This window comes from Aythya fuligula, chromosome 1, assembly GCF_009819795.1.
Source record: "Aythya fuligula isolate bAytFul2 chromosome 1, bAytFul2.pri, whole genome shotgun sequence".
In the NCBI taxonomy this organism is placed as follows: Eukaryota; Metazoa; Chordata; class Aves; order Anseriformes; family Anatidae; genus Aythya; species Aythya fuligula.
Window position 1 is genome coordinate 60,905,180 of NC_045559.1, and position 19,920 is coordinate 60,925,099.

General features: G+C 46.3%; 1 protein-coding gene across 1 annotated transcript in view; it reads left to right on the forward strand.

Annotated features, from left to right (window-relative positions):
- Positions 1-18,461: 18,461 nt before the first annotated feature.
- Positions 18,462-19,920, forward strand: part of AGK (acylglycerol kinase) — a 29,747-nt gene continuing 28,288 nt past the window's right edge. The window contains exon 1 of the mRNA XM_032184321.1: positions 18,462-18,587. Within this exon, the coding sequence (XP_032040212.1) occupies positions 18,478-18,587 (110 nt within the window). The 5' untranslated portion in view covers positions 18,462-18,477. The remainder of the gene's footprint in view (positions 18,588-19,920) is intronic.

The window sequence follows — 19,920 nt, forward strand, 5'->3', positions numbered from 1 at the left end:
TCGAGGCAGTAAAGCATCCCACTGTGTTTCATGAACCATTTGGCCACTTCAGCTCTGTGGGGCTGACTCCTCGCTGTCTGACACTTGTGCCATCACACGGTCCTACAGCCATGGAGAAGCACAGCTGTGTGAAGGCACGGGCCTTCTGCACAGGCCTCGGATCAGACTTGCTGTGCTCTCCTCCATCCACAGCTGGTGCATCTCACACGGGCATTTAGAGTTTCTTCTGCCACAGTACACAACCTACCAACCGACCAAACATTTTTGGAGGGTTCCCCTTCTGTGACTCCCTTGTCAGTCCTCTGTTCCTTAAGGAAAAACATCTTTCTGCTGAGAGGCAATGAAACAAGTCCCAGAACCTCTCCTTCCTTCAGTGATGACAAAAGTTGCAGTCACACTTTCTCTAACTGACAGTTTGGGAGACTTAGCATAATAATTCACTTAAATGCCTGCAAACTGAATCATGTCAGCACTTCTCTAGGGCATTCCCAAGTGAAATGATATGACTGGTACAAGACATTTGTCATGTGAATGCATCTTGGCCAGATGTTTATGTTTCCTCTAAGTGCAATACATATGTATCAAAGCTGGATTAGAAAAGACCTAGAATGCCACACAACTCAGGCTTATTCAGAGAAATGCACTGGTATGTTGCATTTTCCTGGCATATTTTCTCTTCAGAAAATTTTACAAATACGAGTCATACCAGGCCTCTCAGAGGCAGGTAGGTGTTACAGCCATTTTAGAGGTAGGAATACAAAAGCCGGGGAAAAGACCTGATGTTTAGTGGTTTGTTGCACCCTCACAACTACCATTAGCTGCAGGTGGGCCTTCTGTTTCCAGCACTTTTGAAAATCCAGACTGTAGCTGGTTTATCCAAATCTACAGTGGCTGTAAATGCAGAAGCTAGGATTAGGACACTCGGGAGATCCCGACTTCATCAGAGCACTGCTACAAAGCTTTGATCCCACAAAGCATGTAAGCACTTGCCTAATTTCAAGCATGAATGTCCCATTAACGATGCTATCGCCATGCTTAAAGCTAGGCACATGCCTAATTGCTTTGCTAGACTGGGAATTACATTAAAATGTACTAAACTTTAGAGTCTTTGGAAATTCCCAAAATGTGTTCATTTCTGATAATGTTTCAGGCATTGTCAAGGACATTTGAACTGCATATGCAGTGCAATCTGTCTGAAGTAGCTCAACCAAGAGGACCACCTTTAGCCAACAAGCAAAGAGTTTAATGTGTTTGGGACAGTAGCATCCAGCTGTCGGAAGTAATCGAGGGTGGCATGTACTGCAGGAGTCTCACTTCTGCACTGCTGCAAGAGGCAATGTGGCTCCTGTGGCCATTGGTGCTAACAAAAACTTAACAGCAAATGATTACTACGTTAGGCTGTTCTGGTAAGATGCGATTGTGTTGGCTAATTTCACAAGGAATGCTACATCTTATCAAATGTATTGTACTCTCCATTTCTTCCTGTAAATTATTGCAGAAGAGATGAACAGAAGTTGTTTAAACATGACACAAACCCAAAATTCTTGCTCCGTTAATCCAAGGTGCTAATCTGCAAACACGCGGGCATTTGCATATGTGCATTGGTGTTTGCAGGACCGTGGCCCTGAAGGACAACTAATTTTATAGCAGGGTTGAGGTCAGGGAACTAACACGGGGAATTGACAAAGCCTGTGACTTTGAAATGGCAAAAGTTGCAGAAAGCGTCACAGGACTTTGCCAAAAAACTGGCTGCATCTTACGATTTTCCTTTTGTTTTGATTTTGTTTGGTTGGTTTCGTTTTTTATCCAAATTGGCAAAGAATACTGTATTTCCATCGATAAAATCTCGTCTGGTAACTAACTAAACAACCTGTTCATGGAAAATGAAAAAAAAATAAATAAGTAAACTGTCAATTGTGGAATGTAAACTGACTAAATAAATAAAAAAATCATGTTGTGTGTTTTAAGTGGCTGTGTCTGCTTGTGTCTGGAGGGGACCAGCCACCTCTCGCCATGCCTCCCCCCAGTGAAGGACAAAGAACAGAGCAGGAAAGTGGGGGGCTCATGTGGTGTGGGGCACAGATAATAATGATTTGATGTCTTCTGGTCAAAAACACAGCATGACACTGTGAACCACAGCTTTGGGAAACCCGACAGGCACAGCACTGTGCTGGTAATCTTGTCTCCTCCTTGCACTTGTGCAGCAATAATGAGTCAGGTGCACATTTCTATGCAGTTTTGAGTGTAAAACTACTCAGGTGTCCCAGGTTAAATGGCCAAAGATCAGGGTATTCAAAGCATGTAAGGGTGTAAAACTATCCCAGATGGGGAATGGACAAAAGTGCTTTCAACTATCATAGCAGAGGGAAAGCAAAAGAGTAGATCAAATGGAGAAGTACAACTTTTTAATTTTCTAAACAGTGAGTTTTAAATTAATTAACCTAAAACTAAACTATTGCCAAAACAAAACAAAACAAAAAAAAATAGGCAGGCAAAAGATTTTTAAAATGTGTTTATTTTATTGGATACAGTATGAAATATTGAGGTTGTATGTGTTGGGTGTTTTGACCTGACAGACAAATATAAGGATGTACCTAAAGCATCCTACCAGGTGGCATGCTTTTCTACCTGATAGTTCTTTCTGAGCTGAATAGGTTTTAGCAAGAGATTTTGGGTGGTTGTGACAAAAAACAATATCCTGCATTTTGTAAGATGGAGTCCTGCCCACCACCAGGGAGGTACTGTCACCAATACCAACTGCAACAAGGAACTGAATGAAGGGCAAAAATTGAGGAGCATAAAAAGAGCATAAAAAGCATAAAGGAACATAAAAATCTTCAGTCAAAAATCTCTCTGGTACTGGCATGAATTCCTCTAGCTTTTCCCATTAGTGGCTGGGGAAGTGAGAAATCAGTTCAACAGCGGTGGTGATGGATGGAACTCAGAAGATGGAGGATGCACCTGTTTTTGCCATGTTTTGAGAGAGCCAGCACTTGCAACCTGCCTGCTCCTGTACATAAACCCTGTGGGGCTGAACAGAGCAGCAAGGGGAAAGAGCCAGTCAGTGGGTGCAGAAATGGCAAACCTGAAAGGCAAACAAAGAGAATGAAGGCTGTACAGCTGCATGTAGATCATTGCACAGGATTAAACCCCTTTGATAAAAAGTTTCCTCTCTTTGCCTAGCTTTGCAGGTGCTGCCAGGCACAGCTGCAGTTTAAACACATCGACTCATTGAAACCTCCCTGGCCAGAAGCAGACCAGTGACTGGGGCTGCTCAGGTCTTCGCTCTCTGCCATCAGCAGAAGCAATGTGACTCTTCAGTGCTAAAAATGGAAGCCTGCAGTGCTGCCCTTGCAGCCAGGGGGAAACCAGGTGCCCCCTTCTGCAGCAGCCATGGCAGGGAAAGCTCTGTCAATGTGGCCACAGGGGCACAGGGCTCAGCTGCTTGGTGTTTTTTGGGGAGGGGGAAGAAGAACGTGAGAGGAAGGAGCCAGCTGCACCTTGAAGGGTTAGCTGGAGGCACTGTTGTGGAAAGGTCTGGCTTCTGGAAAGACATATGCATAAGACACCAGATTCACAGTGGTCATGTGAAGCCTGAATTTTAACCCTCCTGGGCTGCGCAGGAGCCTGAGATCCTTGTAGACAAAGCAGAAAGAGACAAAGAGAAGGGAAGGCTCATTAGGTGTAGTTCCCCACTGAGGAAAGGGTGCAGGGAGGGATTTAAATAACTCTTCCAGCCTCACACAAGTTCCCTGTAGGTAAGCTGTCTCCATCAGGAATGCAGGGGCCGAGGCTGCCATACCGGGATGCTGCCTCCTGATTGCACAGGCACCTGCACTCCCCAGCCCACAGCCTAGGACATGCAGCAGGAGCTCCAGTCCTCGTGGTTGAACCCTGGCTCTGAATTAGCACCATCACCTCCAAACAAAAGTACCGCTGTCTATACCACCTGGTTGTGACAGGAAATAACTACTGGCATAAAAAGGAAAGTAATGAAAAGTAGGTTGAGGAGAGATATTTACCCGTCTGCCATGCAGCAGAGCCTTGGCAGGGACAAGAGGCAACAACCAAAGTCCTTCAAAGCAGTGAATGCCCTCACTCTGCTCCTAAGCAGCACCCCAAAGCACAGCATCCCCTTGGCTTTGGGGTGTCTGCTAATGCTTTGTGCCCAGGCAGGAGCACGGATCCTCTCGCTGAAATGCAGCTGCTCCGTTTCAGAGGCAAAATGATCTCACGGTGACCTTTCTTGTCAGGAGCACATGATAACTGCAACAGACTGGGGCGGCATGGGGTGAGGATGCTGGTAATGAAATGCTTTTATAGCTCAACACTCATTATCCCATTACATTATCAAGCTCTTCCCCAGGGGCCCTCTAAAGAGTCAAGGCTGAGCTCTTTTCCTGCAGAGACCAAAACCAGACCACCTAACAAGCCACATTTACTAAAATTCGCCCTCCCTCCCTGCCCAGAGGGAGCATGGTTTTGTTCATTTGCATCGAAGAGAAGTGGAAGAGCTGCACCAGCTCAGCTGTGATGTTGTCAGCCTGTGAGCCCACCCCAAGCAAACTGGTGTGCCTGTCCCCAGCATGCCTGAACTGCCCCACGACTGCTGTGGACTTACAAAGGCTGCTTCCTTATAAAAAACACCCTTTCCCCTTGATTGCTTCACTCCCTGCTATTTTTTCCTGTACTCAGATCACCCCCTGGTCTTCTCAGTTCTGCAGTTTGAAGTGGCCGTCCCTGGCAGCATGGCCCTCAATGGCAGCTGGCTGTGCAGAGTGAAGCCAGCAGCCCTGTGACAGCAAAGTCCTCTGGAAGAGCTCAGCTCTGCACGTGGGGATGAGCTGGTGGCCCGAGGGCATGCCCAGCGGCAGGAGATGTGTTCAGCCAGCGATACGCTCAGAGAGACATCACAGACTGCAGCTAAGCTTGGGGACATCATCCATCCCCCATCTCCCCACAGACAACCCTCTCAGTCAAAGGTGAGGTGGTATTACGGGCGGCATTGTACAAAAGTGGAGGTACCAGGGATCTTGCCTTGGCTTTTACTAACTGTTCACAGCAATGCTCAAAATGCATGCCAGGAACTCATCATATAGACGTGGAGAGAGACCCTGCCCTAAGGAGTGTGCCCTTTGGAAAAGCAGAGACAGCCAAAGGGTGAGGGAAGGGAATAAACCACACAGGCAAAGCCTTTATAGCAAGAGTAGGCACGTGGAGTTGCACACACCCTGGGTTGGTAGGCGAAGCGCTTCCACCTTCACAGCACAGCAGATTTCCTCCTTGTCTGTCGTGTTTCCTTACAAGCTTCCTGCGCACTTGTCAGAGGAACGGGGGCTGCGAATGAAGCAAGTCGTTCTGTGCACCGAACAAAGCACAGGTATTTCAGCTCCACGCTGGATGTGTCTCTGACAGGCCGCAGTTTCTGCTTCATTTAGCCGAGCACGTTCCCTTTGGGAGCTCTCTACCAACGTGCTTGTGGCAGGAAGCACCACGTGCAGAGGCTGGAGAGGAGCTTCCAAACAGGAGGGGTGACCTCTGAGTCCTCCTGTCCATCCCTCTGTCAGAGGGGTATTCATGCATCGCCTGCCATTCCCCAGCTCTTCCCAGCTACCCAATTGCACAATGAGAAATCCACGTGATTGCCAGACTTCTAACGCTCCATCAGGTTTGCTTGCAAGTAGCCGGCAGATTCAAAGGTTGGCAGGGACAGATGGGCAGACAAGAAGTGACAGACTCTTCGCTTCCTTAGGAAACCTGGCTAAAAATACATGTTCGGAGCCCAGCTTCTTTCCACAAAGATGCACAGCCTCCCGTGAGGCCTGGCCAAGTCAGTTGACACAGGTGGTGGCAGCAGTGTGTCCTGGGTGACACCTCTGTCCCCTTTCAGCTGCCCTTGCCCTTCTCCCCACAGGTGCCTCATGTCCTGATGCTGGGCTCTGCCATGCCTGGAGGCCTTGCTCCGGGGCTGAGCCTCTCCTGCAGCCCACCAGGGAGGGCGATGAGGGCCGCCTTGCTGCCATGTTGCCAGTCACAAGGGGTAAACTGACACCAGGCTTGTGACTTCTCGGCGGAGCTAGACTTGAGCTGCACGTTTATCAGCAACACGTTCATCTGTCTGTGAACTCTGAGCGTGCTTCTGTGGCCCAGAGGCTGGGCCCAGGCTGTGCAGCAGGGTGTGCGCTGGGTTCACTGCCTGCGGTGCCTGAGGAACCAGGGAGCAGCCCCACATCCCCAGGCAGCACCAGTGCATCTGCCCACACTTCACCTGGGGGTTCCCCACCTTCCCCAGGGCCAGAACTTTGCTGGCAGGTGCTTAAACTGCGCAAGTTCATGCCATAAAAGTTAAGGAAGATGAGAGAGGACGGACAAATGAAAAGCCACGTATTTCTCTTTTAGCACCTCTCTTCTCCTCATTTTCTCCTGGAGTGTCAGAGCCTTAAAAAGCCTTTTATTGCCTCCCTGCTCTCTGCATCCAGTCACAAATAGCGCACGCTGTAGCAACAAACGAAGGCCTCAGCTAGCAAGCTTTACCCTCACGGGTGTCACCTCTGTGTGCAGGCCTTTATCCTCCTTCCCATCTCATTTCTCCTTTGCTGTCACATTCACTCCTGCCAGCTCGGAAAACGCTCGCCTTCTGCTCGTAGAGATCAGAGAGGTTGAGGGCAAACCCTGCTCCCGATGGGCTGTTGTTCAGCTTCCACCCCACCAAGAGGCTGACTGGAGGAACCACATAACCAAATTCCAGTGTCTCACGGGTTATTTCTAAACCTGCAAACCACACCAGGAGCTCACAAGGTATTTCTTTGCCCCTGTGTCTCCCTGCAGCTGCGAGGAAAGTGGGCTAGAAAGAGATTTCCTGCAGGCTCTGGGGAGCCAGGCTGGCAGATCTCTGCTAATCACACAGCAAGCGCTAAAGCGGGGTCACTGTTGTTGCTTTTAAATTTTATTTGCTTTTTTTTTTTTTTTTTTTTTTTGCATTTTTGTGTCTCCTGACTGAGCTCAGGCAACATGACAGCAGAACAAATACTAGAAGTGCACAGTGCAGGACATGGTTCATGGGGCAAGCACTGACCTTGTGTTGCTCCTCAGGCACTGGAAGACTTGCCCTGCTATCTAACAACATAGGTGGGAGCCCCAGTGCCCTGGGACCCCCCTCATTTCTCCTGAAGATGGCTTCAAACACCACTTGTGGTGCATTTCTCCACAAAAAAAATGGATTTAAGCAAGTGTGGTCAGATGAGGTGGGTCACATAACACAAATGGGAAAGGAACAAGAGACTTATAAGCATTTATGCCACAAGGGGTAGAATATTATCCTCCAGCTTCCCATTTTATTCTTTCTTTATCGATTAGGGAGAGTTCTGTATTTCTAAAAAAAAAAAAATAAAATTTTTTTGTCCTTTTGCCCACTTTACTGAAAAATGTAACTGTGCACTTCTATATTTCTATTATATTTGCAGTAGCAATACTGAATTACTGAGTTAAATGCAAACTTGCATATTAAAACAGAAAGGGATTTCAACTGTTTGGATGAATACAAAGTTGCTGGGCCAGCACAAAAAGGCAGTGACTGGTAACCTCTCCGGAGTCCAAACTAAATGCAGGCACTTCTCTCTGCCTTGGCTCTCTCCCATGCAGTAATTTGCACACACACGCTCACATAACTTACTATTTCACCATTCATCTAATGGGACCTACTTACTTCAAGGGGTGGATTTCTTTTTTAGCCATTTGGCTGAGAGTAGCAAAGAGTTCATGGCCTCATCTGTGATACTCAGGAAAATTTCCGTGCCAAAGTGAACATTATATTTAGGAGTGGAATTGATAAAAATAGTCAAGTTGGATGAGGATATTTTTGATATACCTGAGGAAGAAAAAGTCATAAATGTTTCCATCAGGTGTGCAATGTACCCATAAAATGTTCCAAATATATTTTTGTGTGTTTGCTGCTGAAAAACAAAAACAAAAACAAACAAGCAAACAAAAAAACTCAAATTTGTCAGCATTTATTTTACCAGTGAGACAAATGATGGTCTGTTGTTGGACCAGACAGTATGGATCAAAGCTAGGAACGGGAATTGTTTTGATACACGTTCAAGTGGCTCCGTGCAGGTGCACCAGCTAAATATAACCAGGCGCAGATGAGAGGCAATAACAGCTTGAAAATCTGGCTGTCTGCTCTTCGTGAATGTATTTCCATCACCTTTCAGGAGCTGAGGATCAGGCCTCAGATGATTTAAACATGGATGGCTCAGAACTTCTCTGTGGTTTTGCTGTGCTCAGTGCAAAATCAGGAGCCGCTGCCTGTCAAGAAGAAAGTGACGGCTTCCCAGTCCCAGGCCAGACCATCCAGGACACCACCAAGAAGTGTGAGAGGAACCCACGAGATGTTGGATCATTGTCACAAAGTTCGGCTTCATCTTGTCTCTGGAACCCTCTGGGGCCAGCCTGTGCAGGGACTGGTGTGTGGGCCGCTCCCATGGGGTGGGCTCTGCAACCATTTCTGGTCCTAGCTGTGCCTTTTGGTGGTCATCGAGTCACATAATGCCAGACTCTAGAAGAGAGCCCTGTAATTGAAATAGGATTTTCTTGAGCTATTTCAACCTTTCTCGGGAAATAATCTATGAGAACAATCTGCTCCAAAATTATCCATCACTCATTGTGTGATTTCAATGCAATTTGATTACTACTTTTGTATATATTTTTATTGTCCTCTGTTTGCTTAATGAGTGTTGCAGTTGTAGTAACAAGATTATTGGTAATACGAAGCAGATTTGCAGAATGATGAGAAGATAATTAGATGATACCTTGAGGGTGATTTCTGTTTAAGACACAGTAACTATATCGTGGATTAAATAAACTTGGTGAAGGAAGATACTGGTGGTTATTAGCCTAAGATACAATTATTCCCAAATTACCAGGATATACATTTCATTACAGTGAACTACCTGGCGACTGATGCTTGGTCGAGGTTCCCTCATCTACTTGCAAGGCAGGACTCAGCTGAGCTCAGACAACCTAATGCATTTGTTGGAGCTGTGCCACCGGTTTCAGTTTCAGTGTGAACTGTGAGGTTTTGACAAGCCCAAGCGATCGAACAGGGCACTCAGAGAGCCACTGGCTTTTGAGAGCTCTGTTCTGTGCTTTGTCCAGCTCCCGTCATCCGTGTGCATCAGCGACAAAAGCCTGACAGCACAACAGTGACAGGGATGCTCACTAACAAAGTCATAGATTTCAGACCTTATCCTCTGTTCCAAATCAATCCTCAGTGACATTTCAGGATCAGCGTTAGTGCAAGGAGCCTTCCGCATGCTGTGTGGCTCTGTGGCGCTGACTGGGGACACGCTGTTGTGTGGCCATGGACCCACAGATCCAGGGACTGCCCACCCCTCTTGGGGAAACATCTCACTCATTGCCCCCTTCCCCTCTGCTCTGTTGGACTTGGAGAAGATCACGTACCTCATCGTGTGCTGGATGTGACAATCTCAAGCAAATACCCAAGCTGCTTGTGTCCCACTGTGTGCATAAAGTGATGGCAACCCATGTACAGCCACACAAAGATAAGCAGAGGACTCTGGTGTGTCCGCTGCCATCCAAACAAACCACCTAAATCGCCTGTGTATACATGGTGAGTTTTACCAGCTGTGTCAGTGCCTTTAATGGGATGTGGAAGATTTTTCTGGTTCTTTACTGAGACTTTTCAGACCCTGAAAGACTTTCACATGTCCATTTTGTTCCTGTCTAATAATTAGTGTTTCCACATATGTTTTAATGGGAATTGTGCTAATAATGTTACTTACTTCCTCCATCGTCTCACCCTCAGCTGTATCTCTGGCAATCACAGTCCTTATTTTGTCCAAAGTAGGCAGAAATGTTTGGTTGGCTGTTTTTCTAAGTCAGGTCATTGCACAAAAAAACTAATTCCAAGCTGCACCCACTGCATTCACACGGAGGTAGCTGGGAATGGGTCTGGGCCCCCCAAATGTCTGCCGACGGAGCATTTACCTGCAGACAGTAAAGCAAATGTGCTTTCCCAGGAGGAACTGGCTTCACCATTTCAGCGAGCGTTACATGGCCAATTTCAGCAAGCACTGTTTTCCGTGTATTAAAGCCAAAATCTCTTTATTTACTAGAATATGCTGACGTCAAGTTTCAACTGCATCCGTGGCACAGAAATCATTGTTCAGCAGCTTTGAGCATAGCTTTGCAACACAACTAATAGTGTCCTCGGAGGCATAAGTGCATAATTTACCTCTTGTGCTTGGAATCATTGGAGTAGAGTCCCCTAACCAACCCCTCCAGTTTCTCAGACCCCAGATTAATGTTGGCGATGCCCATCCCTTAAACATCACCATGCAGCAGTGCTCCAGGTGCTTGCTGCAAGTGGTTAGACTAGAGGCAAAAGTCCCTGCTGTGCTGCTGACCTTCCCACAGAATTTTTACACATTCTCCATGTGGGCAGACCCTCCTTTGTCTATTCACCCTCTGCTCACCGACTCTCTGTGTTAATGCCATTTATTCACATGGTATTTCCATTTATCTAGAATTTTCAGTTCTGTTTGCTTAGCTTTGTGCTGACAGTTCTGCTACTAGGAGATACCGTGCTTTGTCCCTGCAGCAAAGAACAGGGCAGCGCCTGTTTATATGATCCTCTGGCCAATGACCCTTATAAGATCCCCCCTTCGCCTCTGGTTTAGCATCAGAATTTAGCTTCTGATTTAGCTTCTTTTTCAAGGATTGCAGGGAGGAGATGCTAGTACGAGGCTAAGGGAAGGGGAGCACTTCCAGGCCTATTCTGTATTCAGCTGAGATTTTTCCTGGGAACTAGTAGCAATTCTGCCTTTTCCAATATATTTCCCATTTATTTTCCAGCCTTGTTCACATACCTCTTTATTCTTAATAAGCTTAGCACTGTCCACTCAGTTTTCCCTGTTTGCTTTCTGCTATGTGTAATTCTGCTACAGGAGTCTTTTAAAATTATTCCTGGCAACACATTTGCTTCTGTATAACAGTTAAAGCGTCCTATTTACTTCCAGCTAGACGATTTCATCTTTGACTGCTGCATTGTACATTTTTGCTATATTATGTTCATCTAAGCAAATGGTGCTGTCCTTTTTTTTTCTTTCTTTTCCCATCTTATTACTGTGTGTATAACTCCATGTGCTGGTTCTCCATGTCTGCCTTCTCCAGTCTCCTCTCTTCCATGACGACTTGGGTTTCTCCACATACCTGTGATGTGAGAGTCCTGTCTGCGCTCTGCAGCATTAACCCTGGACCAGGTGATTTCTGTCACTTGGCAAAGTTTAGATCATCTGTTAATTCTTAATTGTAAATCTTCTGTTAGTGGTTTAACTGCTTTATCCTTCCACTCATGGTATTTCCTTAATTTATTTTACTCTAGGTACCTTATGGTGTTCAGTACTTAAATTACTTTTCCCATCTGTTCTTAAAACGGGAAAGCAAGAAATCAAAGCAAGCAAAGATGTCATATAAATGGAGTCAGCAACGGCTGAGCATTTGGAAAGAACAGTAACTGTGGCTCAAACTGCTTTCATTTAAAGCAAAATACAAGTCTGTTCTAATCTAGCCTAGTCAAGTCCCAGAGTCTTACATTGCCCCCGACATCAGCTTACCATAGATCCTGAAAGCAGCGTATTAAGGGAGAATAGTCTCTACACAGCAGGAAAAGCAAAGTCAGCCTTTCAAATGACACCAGATCACAATGTGATATGAATTCAAAGAAAATGCACTATACGTAATGAAAGGAACTCCATGGAATTCAAAACCAGTGTCTGTGTTATAATTAGCACATAAATTAACAACATGAGAATAACTACAACTATTTTTAAAACCTATCCCTTAGCAACTTTCTGGAAGACAAATGCAATGTAAAGCTGTACAAAACACAAAGTAGCTACATGGCTTGCTGACATATACTTGCTGAAAATGCACAGAATTTATACAGAGAATATCTTTAGAAGAACTCTCAGATGCCTTCCAAAACCTAAGGAAACAGCATAGATATGATAGGATAGACAGATCTGGAACTCCAGCAAATTTTCTAAAGGAAAGAATGAAAAGATGACCTTTGAGATAATTGGAAGATATGAGATAATGAAAAAGCAAGATATCAGATTTTCTTCTGATTTGAATTTTAGCTTTTAACTAATCTAAAAAAAAAGGAAGAAAAGAAAAAAACAAACAAACAAACAAACAAAACAAAACAAAACAAACAAAAAAAAACAAACAAACACTACAGGTATGCATTAAGATCAGTATCAGTGTTAGATGCAGGATGTATCTTTTGGCAGGGGCTGAACTAGACCAATCTACAGTAACGAGCAGGATTACACTTTTCCTAAGTGGCCATATTTTGTGCTCCAGAATCCAAGCCAAATTAATCTTCCAGCTCCTACAGTGGCAAAGATATCTTGCTGGTGAAGAAGAACGGGAGTGGCACTTCATTACAGTGATGGATTTTCTCATCCCGCCTTCGACTGCGACTGATCCTGCTGTCCCCCAGCTCTGCCTAAGGACAAGGATAAACCAGCACGCTGTCACAGGGCACTGGCACTGACTTTGGAAGAAGTGAAACTTCTAGCAAGCGCAGCAATGTGCTGGGTATGCGATCTAAGATGTCAGCCAGATGTGTGCAGTGGGCCATGGTGATGCACACAACTGAGTCAAAACAAAATGAAAATAGAAACATTTAATAGGAAACCAACTGGGAATCTCTCCTTCCTTCAAAATCTGGCTGCTGCTCTTTGATTACAATTGCCCAAGGCCCCATTCCATCTGGTCCCTAGATTAGGATGTCACCGCTTCAGTAAATGAATCATTGCTACAGATGTATTTGTAGTTTTTGGGAGATTCTCTGCATATAGCATCATCTGGGCATAGGATGCAACCAGGATGGTATGGAGCAGCGGCTGCTTTTTCGGGTAGGAGATACCTTCATGTAACCATAGGTAGGTGGTACATAACAATCAGTAACCACTGTGGAAGCCTTAATTTCCTACCCTCTCTCTCATCCAGATGTACAACAGGGTCAAATGGAGAAAATACACGTTTATTTATTACTTTTATTAAACAATGAGCATTACTCTTTGCTGGGAGCAAAATCCCTGTGAGATTCTCGTGTCTTTAAACCATCCACTCTGAGGTTCTGCTGGTGACAGTGACAATACCTGTCTGTGGATTTACACCAGGAAGAGGCTAGATGTTACCTGCGTGCTGGGTGCCAGCTACCTCCCTTCTAGCTGGATGCTGCTTACAGAGGCATGCACGTCCCACGAGCACTTCCACACTGCACATGGTCTCCCTCTTTCTCTCTCCCTCCCTGCATTTGCTGTTTTCTATGTCCTTTGATATACAGCAGCACCATGGCAACAGCACCGGCTCAGGGATGAGTGACCTTAGCCCAGGTCAGCGGGACTTTCTAAAGAGCAGGAACCTAAAAAAAAAAAAAAAAAAAAAAAAAAAAAAAGTGATAAAAGTGATGTCCTTGGTGTAGCTGAGACCTTCAGTGAAAGTCAATAGTAGAGCAGACACAGGAGTTGCTACGGGTTTTTCTGTGCATGGTTTTGTGCTGCTTGGTGCATGGACTGATCCCAGGCTGGGGGACTGTCCTTGTTCCTTCATTCAGAGCAGACCTGAGGGACAGCCAACTGGTGCTGGGGATGAATTAATACCTCTGGCCAGCTCTGAGACCACAAGCCTAAAGGCAATTTTGTCTGATGCCCAGCTACGTTTAAAGCTTAGAGCCCAGAGCTGCTCACCCTAATGCCCCAATGGCACCCGCATTCACTGAGCCCAAATAGGTTGGGAGTAAGTGCAGAGCCTCCTGAAATGTGTCTCTGCTACAGGAACAGCCTCCTGACAGGATTGCCACAGAGAAGCTTAATGGGTTTCTGTGGCTGTTCAAAGGCTGTGAATATCTCCATTCATTCCCTTGGAAAAATAGGTTAATAAACTCTGAGAATCAGGGAATATTTCTGTGTAATAGTCCAGCCATGGGAAGAAAAGACGGGGTGCAGAGGCAGTGTTTTGTGCTGTAGAAGTATGCTAGGCACGCTCCTGCATTCTGACCTAGGGAGGGTGAAGCTCATAGCGTGTTCTGCTTAGCGATGGGATTATTCTCGTGCAGTTTCTCCGAGTTACTCAACCACAAACTCTGCCCGTGTAATTCAGATCTTTCTCCACGCCAGTGGAGCGGGCGCTGGCTGCAGACAGGGTTGCCTTGGGGGCTTGCACCTTCAGGCAGAGCTGGAAATGAGGGCAAGAGAACCCATCATGAACTTTTTCTGCTCTCACAGATAGGAAGTTTCTCTGATAAGCTTCAGTGACTGCAGTGCTCCCTGCCCTTACACAGGGCAGCGACCAGTGGCGGAATGGAGAGGGACCAGGGACGTGGGGTGAAGAACAGCTTCAGGCACTGGACACACAAGCTGGAGAACGCAAGTAAAGAAACACTGACTGGGACACCCACCAGAGACTTCAGCTAGCATGGGGACCCCTGGACAGGGAGAGAAAGAGCTCTCTTTCTGCAGCTCAACTCGTGCCCGTGGCTTGTTGGGAGAGAAAAGTTGGTGTATGCACCTGCGAGGCTGGAGCTCCCATCTCTCAGGCAGATCTGGAGAGACACCCTGTGGGACTGAGGAAAAGGGCTCTTCCCCTCCGTAAATCATGCTTGGTGTTCAGGTGTTGCGGAATTAAAGAGAAGCAAATTATAATCTCCCTTGCTGGGCCAGAGGTGTGGAGAGATTTGCAGTTGGGGATTTCTGTGCCAAAAGCAGATGCTGTCCCCATGTCACTCTGGCCACAGCAATATCAAAAATGTGTAAAAAGGGAGTTGGGGAGGGCAGACCACAACCAGAAACAATGCTGCCTCGGTCTGGCAGGAACACAGACTTACATTGCTGTGGCAAACACACAGCTCCTACAGGGCAACAAATGCAGTCTCTGCAATACAAATGATTATTTGTGTTCTACGTGGAAGGAAGCACCTGAAGACATACATGTAGGATCACCACTACGGCAGGAGATGTGGTTTCCAGCCCTGCTCTCTGATACCCTCAGCCCATCCTCAGCCAAGTCACACATGCCAGAATAACCAGTCTCCTTTGCTGTAAGGACAACAGAACAGCTACACCAGACTGGGGGTGTCCCTTTCTTTTATTTACACACAGGCACATATCTTTGATGTTACCACTATGCAAAGAAACTCCCCTCTGACCATGCAGAGTGCTGATGCAGAAGCTCCTGGAGATGCAGGATGGGGCCATCCAACTCAGCCGTATGAGGATTACCTACAGACTACATGGCTAGAATTAGCTTTCAGGCCATGAATTTGAATAAATCCCCAGCGGTACCAAGTGGTGGCTGGGAACAGTACTTCTCAGCTTCCTTAGATGTTTTGGAAGGTTCCACTCAAAACTACATACCAAGTGATGAAATCAGTAACTTCAATCCTATTCCCAGTTGAAAAACCGTGACAGAAAAACACCAACACAGATGAGTTAGTTGAGGTGAGGCTTTAAGGACGGATTGTGCTGCACAGAAGAGGAGACCAAATCATTCTCTGTCCTTGACAATACTTATGTACATATACTTGCAGGGCATTGCTAAGCAGCAGAAAGAAAGAAAGAAAGAAAGAAACAAACAAACAAAAAAAACCAACTCTACTGTTTCTGCTGTATTCTCTAGCTAAGAAGGGAGCTCAGCTGGTCAAGCATGTGACTTTACCGAAGTTACAAACAAGTATGTCCCTGACGCACCGTCATGTATCTGAAGCTTCTTCTGCTAACAGACTTGACATTGATGGTACAGATGGGATGATAAAAAAAAATGCTCTTAAAAATGGGTCAGATATGAGTAATTGGGTTGAGGCACACACCTGTCTTCACAAGCAACTTGTGTGGTGATTTTAGGTGACACATCCCAAGTCAGGTGTCACAGATGTGGGGCAGCTTTTCGAACACTGACTTATTTTTACACAAACCATCTAGCTAAAGAAAAACTAAACACACATTTCAGCCTCCTCCAAACAGTTTTCTGAAAAAGGTAGCAGGCATTCTACTTGGCCAAAAAATGACTACAGCTTATAATGTGGAGGATGCTCAAAAGCAGACCTTTATCCTCTCATTTTTCATTGCACATACTCTAATTCCTACTTCTATTGATTTGACATGCAAAAAGCTGGGAGAGCTAAAAAGGAACTACCTGGTACATGCGGCAGCACAGCAGGTGCGCTCCACCTTGAGGGTGATCAGACTGCCGCAGCCAAAAACTAGGACATACATGTTTGCCAGGAGGGATTTCGGAATGGACACTGCATCCTAAGTAAAGCCAGGTAATGAGATAAGCACACAATCTGTCATTGCTCTCTGCAGTGTTTCTTCTAAGGGCGGTTGTCTTTGAAAAGCACCATCTCAGATTTCCCAGGCCAAATTCTCAGATGGCGTCCCAGAATGGCTGGGGTGGGAAAAGGGACCTTTGGAGCTCGTCCAGCCCGACCATGCTGCTTAGAGCAGGGTCAAGACCCTTCGCTAGCGATGTGGAAAGACAACTATTATTCAAGCTAAAATGTCTCATTTATATTAAATCAAATGTGTTTTCATGCATATGAACTCAGGAAAATTATCATTCAGCCATCTTAGAGATATTCAGGCCCTTACATATTTAAGCATTATTCTGACTTCTCTGAACATGTACCGGCATACTAAAAAGGCTTTATTTTAAAAATTCAAGGTTGTTTTGGAAGCGTTGTTAATAAACATAACTATATTCAGTAGACTTGGTTGTGAAATAGGAACCTACAGGTCTTTGTAAATTATTTGTGGCAGCTCATAAGAATTACAAATTTGAAAAGTATTCATCAGCAAGCAATGCTTATCTTTTCATAAGTTAAGGAGAATAGGACGAGAGTACTAGTATCTGTTCCTATTGTTGCTGTGAGCAGTTGGCAATACCACCTGAACCCTTACAGAAAGTAGGACATCACCAAAAAAAAAAAAAAAAAAAAAAAAGTAGGACATTTAATCACTCTACACCACCTGGAACATGCAGCAGCACATCAAGTGTCTGTGCTGAGATGCACTGGACAGATGAATCTGGAATATTTAAGTGGGAAGCAATGTCTACTGGACAAGGATGTACCTGAAATATTCATCAGGAGCTGATCTTTTAATGTTTTTCTTAGAAAAACAAATCCCAAATCTTCGACTAGACAAAATGAGGGAAACAAACAAGCAACACACACACAAAACCAACAGTAGAGAAACCAACCTGCAAGTTTTAATCTGCTTTCCTCATCACTAACAACAGAGTTGCTCCTGGACTCTCTTCTGCATCAACGTGACTCTTTCAGAACAGACTTTTGCATATCCAGAGTCCCACATGTGGCCTCCATCGGCCCTCTTTTTTTACTACCCACATCCCAACCACACATCACGAAGGAGAAAGATTTGGGGAAGATTTTTACATAAAAATAATTTTATTGACTCTAATATTTTCATATTAGACTCTTTATATTAGACTCTAATAAATGTTTGGATGTTGATGAAGATAGCATTTTGCTATCGAGAAAAAAAAAAAGCATTCTGAGACAAATTTTTCTCCCCAGCTTTAAGTTCATTGCCCCAACCAGCTGGTCCCACGTAGACAGGGTCTTTGTCACCACAAATCTATAAGCCCTGGTGGAAGGAGGGCAGCGTTCTCCAAAAGCAAAGCGCTTCTTTACCCTGCTTATTTAGCCAATGTTTCATTCTCAGTTTTTGTTTTTTCACAGGACGGGGAGGATCTCTGTTTATCAACCCATTCAGCACCTCCCTGATGTATCTCTGAGGCTGTTTGCGCTCTTTCAGGCATCTGATGAAGCCAGGTATGAAGGTTGGACTGGGCTGTCACCCCTGGGTTGTCCCAGAGCTTGTCCCCGTGAGAAGCTGGGTCCTGTCACTTGGTCACATACCCTCCTCGCTCTGCAGGGCATTGGGGCCACATGGCATCCCCACCAGCAGACCCTGCTCTGCAGCAGAGGCTGGAGATGTTTCTCCTGGTGCACCCACTTGCTGGGGCTTAGACAGCAAATCCCAGATGCTTCCTAGGCGAGATGCCATCTGGTTAGCTGGCTGGACCTCCAGAAATAGTTTCTGGGGCTGTTTTGTATGTTGGATGCTGCACCAGGGGAAGTTCAGGCTGGCGATGAGGAGACATTTCTCCTCAGGAAGAGCAGCCGGGCACTGGGACGGGTCGCCCAGGGAGGCGGTGGGGTCACCGTCCCTGGGGGTGTTTAGGGAGAGACTGGACGCGGTGCTTGGGGACATGGATTAGCGGGTGACATTTTTAGGGCCTCCCTTCGGGGCTCGGCAGGGCGGAACGCGGGGCCGGGGGAGCCGTTTCCAGCCGAGCCGGGCGGCGGCGGCGGCCGCGGGCTGAGCGCGGCTTCCCGGCGGCCGGGCCCCCTTCCCCGGCGGCATGGCCGGGCCCGGCGGGCTGCTGGCCACCCTCAGGAACCACTGGAAGAAAACGGCGCTGGGGGCCGGCCTGCTGGGCTGGGGGGCGAGCTGGATGCACGGCCGGCACCGGTAAGGGGGGAGAGCTCTGTGGGGGAGCCGCGCCTGGGCTGCCCCGGCTGTGGGGTTTGCTGCTGCCCACAGCCGAGGCCGAGTTGCTGTGCGCCAGGCATGCTGTGCTAGCCGTGGATTTGCCCTTTTAGCACAGATTAAAGGTTTAGTGAAGCCTTGCGCTTCGCTTTCTGGCATCGCAGGGTTTCCTGACGAAGGGGCTTGCTTTAGCACAGCGTTGGTTCAGATTAGCCTCTGACTCGCTGGAATTAACTATCTGAGGTCGTGCTCGTTTATTTGCAGCTAAGGAAAGTTTTTTTCCCCTCCTGCATCCTCCTTCTTGGCTTTTTTTTCATCCTCATGGAATTTCTAAGTTATTACTCTGGCAAGGAGAAGATAATTCGCTTTTTTGACTTCTCAGGGTTTGTTCTTTTGGCTGCAGAGGCTGTGATGTCTGCATCAAGTGGAGCCACCGCAAGTAACAATCTGTCCTGCAAATAAATGGCAACTTCTCCATAGTCGGTCTCTGCACGCCTGTAGGGACAGAAGAGCTCTGGGGTACTGGTGTAGGACCTCAGAGGATGCCACACGGGCAGACAGGGACAAGGAGAATGTTGTCTGCTCCAGACTTGCCCCCTGTGTATCTCCCCTGCAGGGAAATGGAGCTGGGTGTCTCCTTCCAGCAGGCTGCACCAAGGGGCTGATGTGGATGCCCTTGTGCTGCGTAGGCTGCACAGGAGAGAGGGGCGCTGGAGCGAGAGGATTCCTCACCGAGTGAGGCTGAAGGTTGTCGGTGACAGTAAGGGCCAGGGAGCCTCAGAGCCCAGTCTGACTTTCTTCATGCAGCGTTTAGTTTCAGATCAGTGTGTTAGCCTTTCATCTCTGGAGATGTCTGTGCAAGCGCTGACTGGCTTAAAAGGTTAATTTTTTAGATGAACTGGAAGAGTACAGAGGAAGCTCTGTGCTGGTTTCCCCTTCACTGTTTGTGATTCAGCCACTCTAGATATGTAATACAATGGATGGATGGCACCTCTTCAAAAGAGACATCAGTCAGCAGGTGGCAAAGGCTTTTCAGGTGCAGAGTGATAGACATAACGTCTGGTTGAACTACTTTTAAATAAAACCCTATTGCTAGTCTTATAAAACCATGGTGAGCCTTAAAATTCCTTTGGTTCTCATAAAGGAGTATGCTTCTCAAATCTGTTGCCTTGCATTTGAGATAGCAAATACGCTTGTAATATTGGAGAAGAAAGATGAGAACTCAGTGTTGTCCCATGTGAGGTTGTTTCCCTTTAATTTCTCTGGATTACGTGACTGTGTATGTTAACTTCATTTTAACCAATATTATATCGTA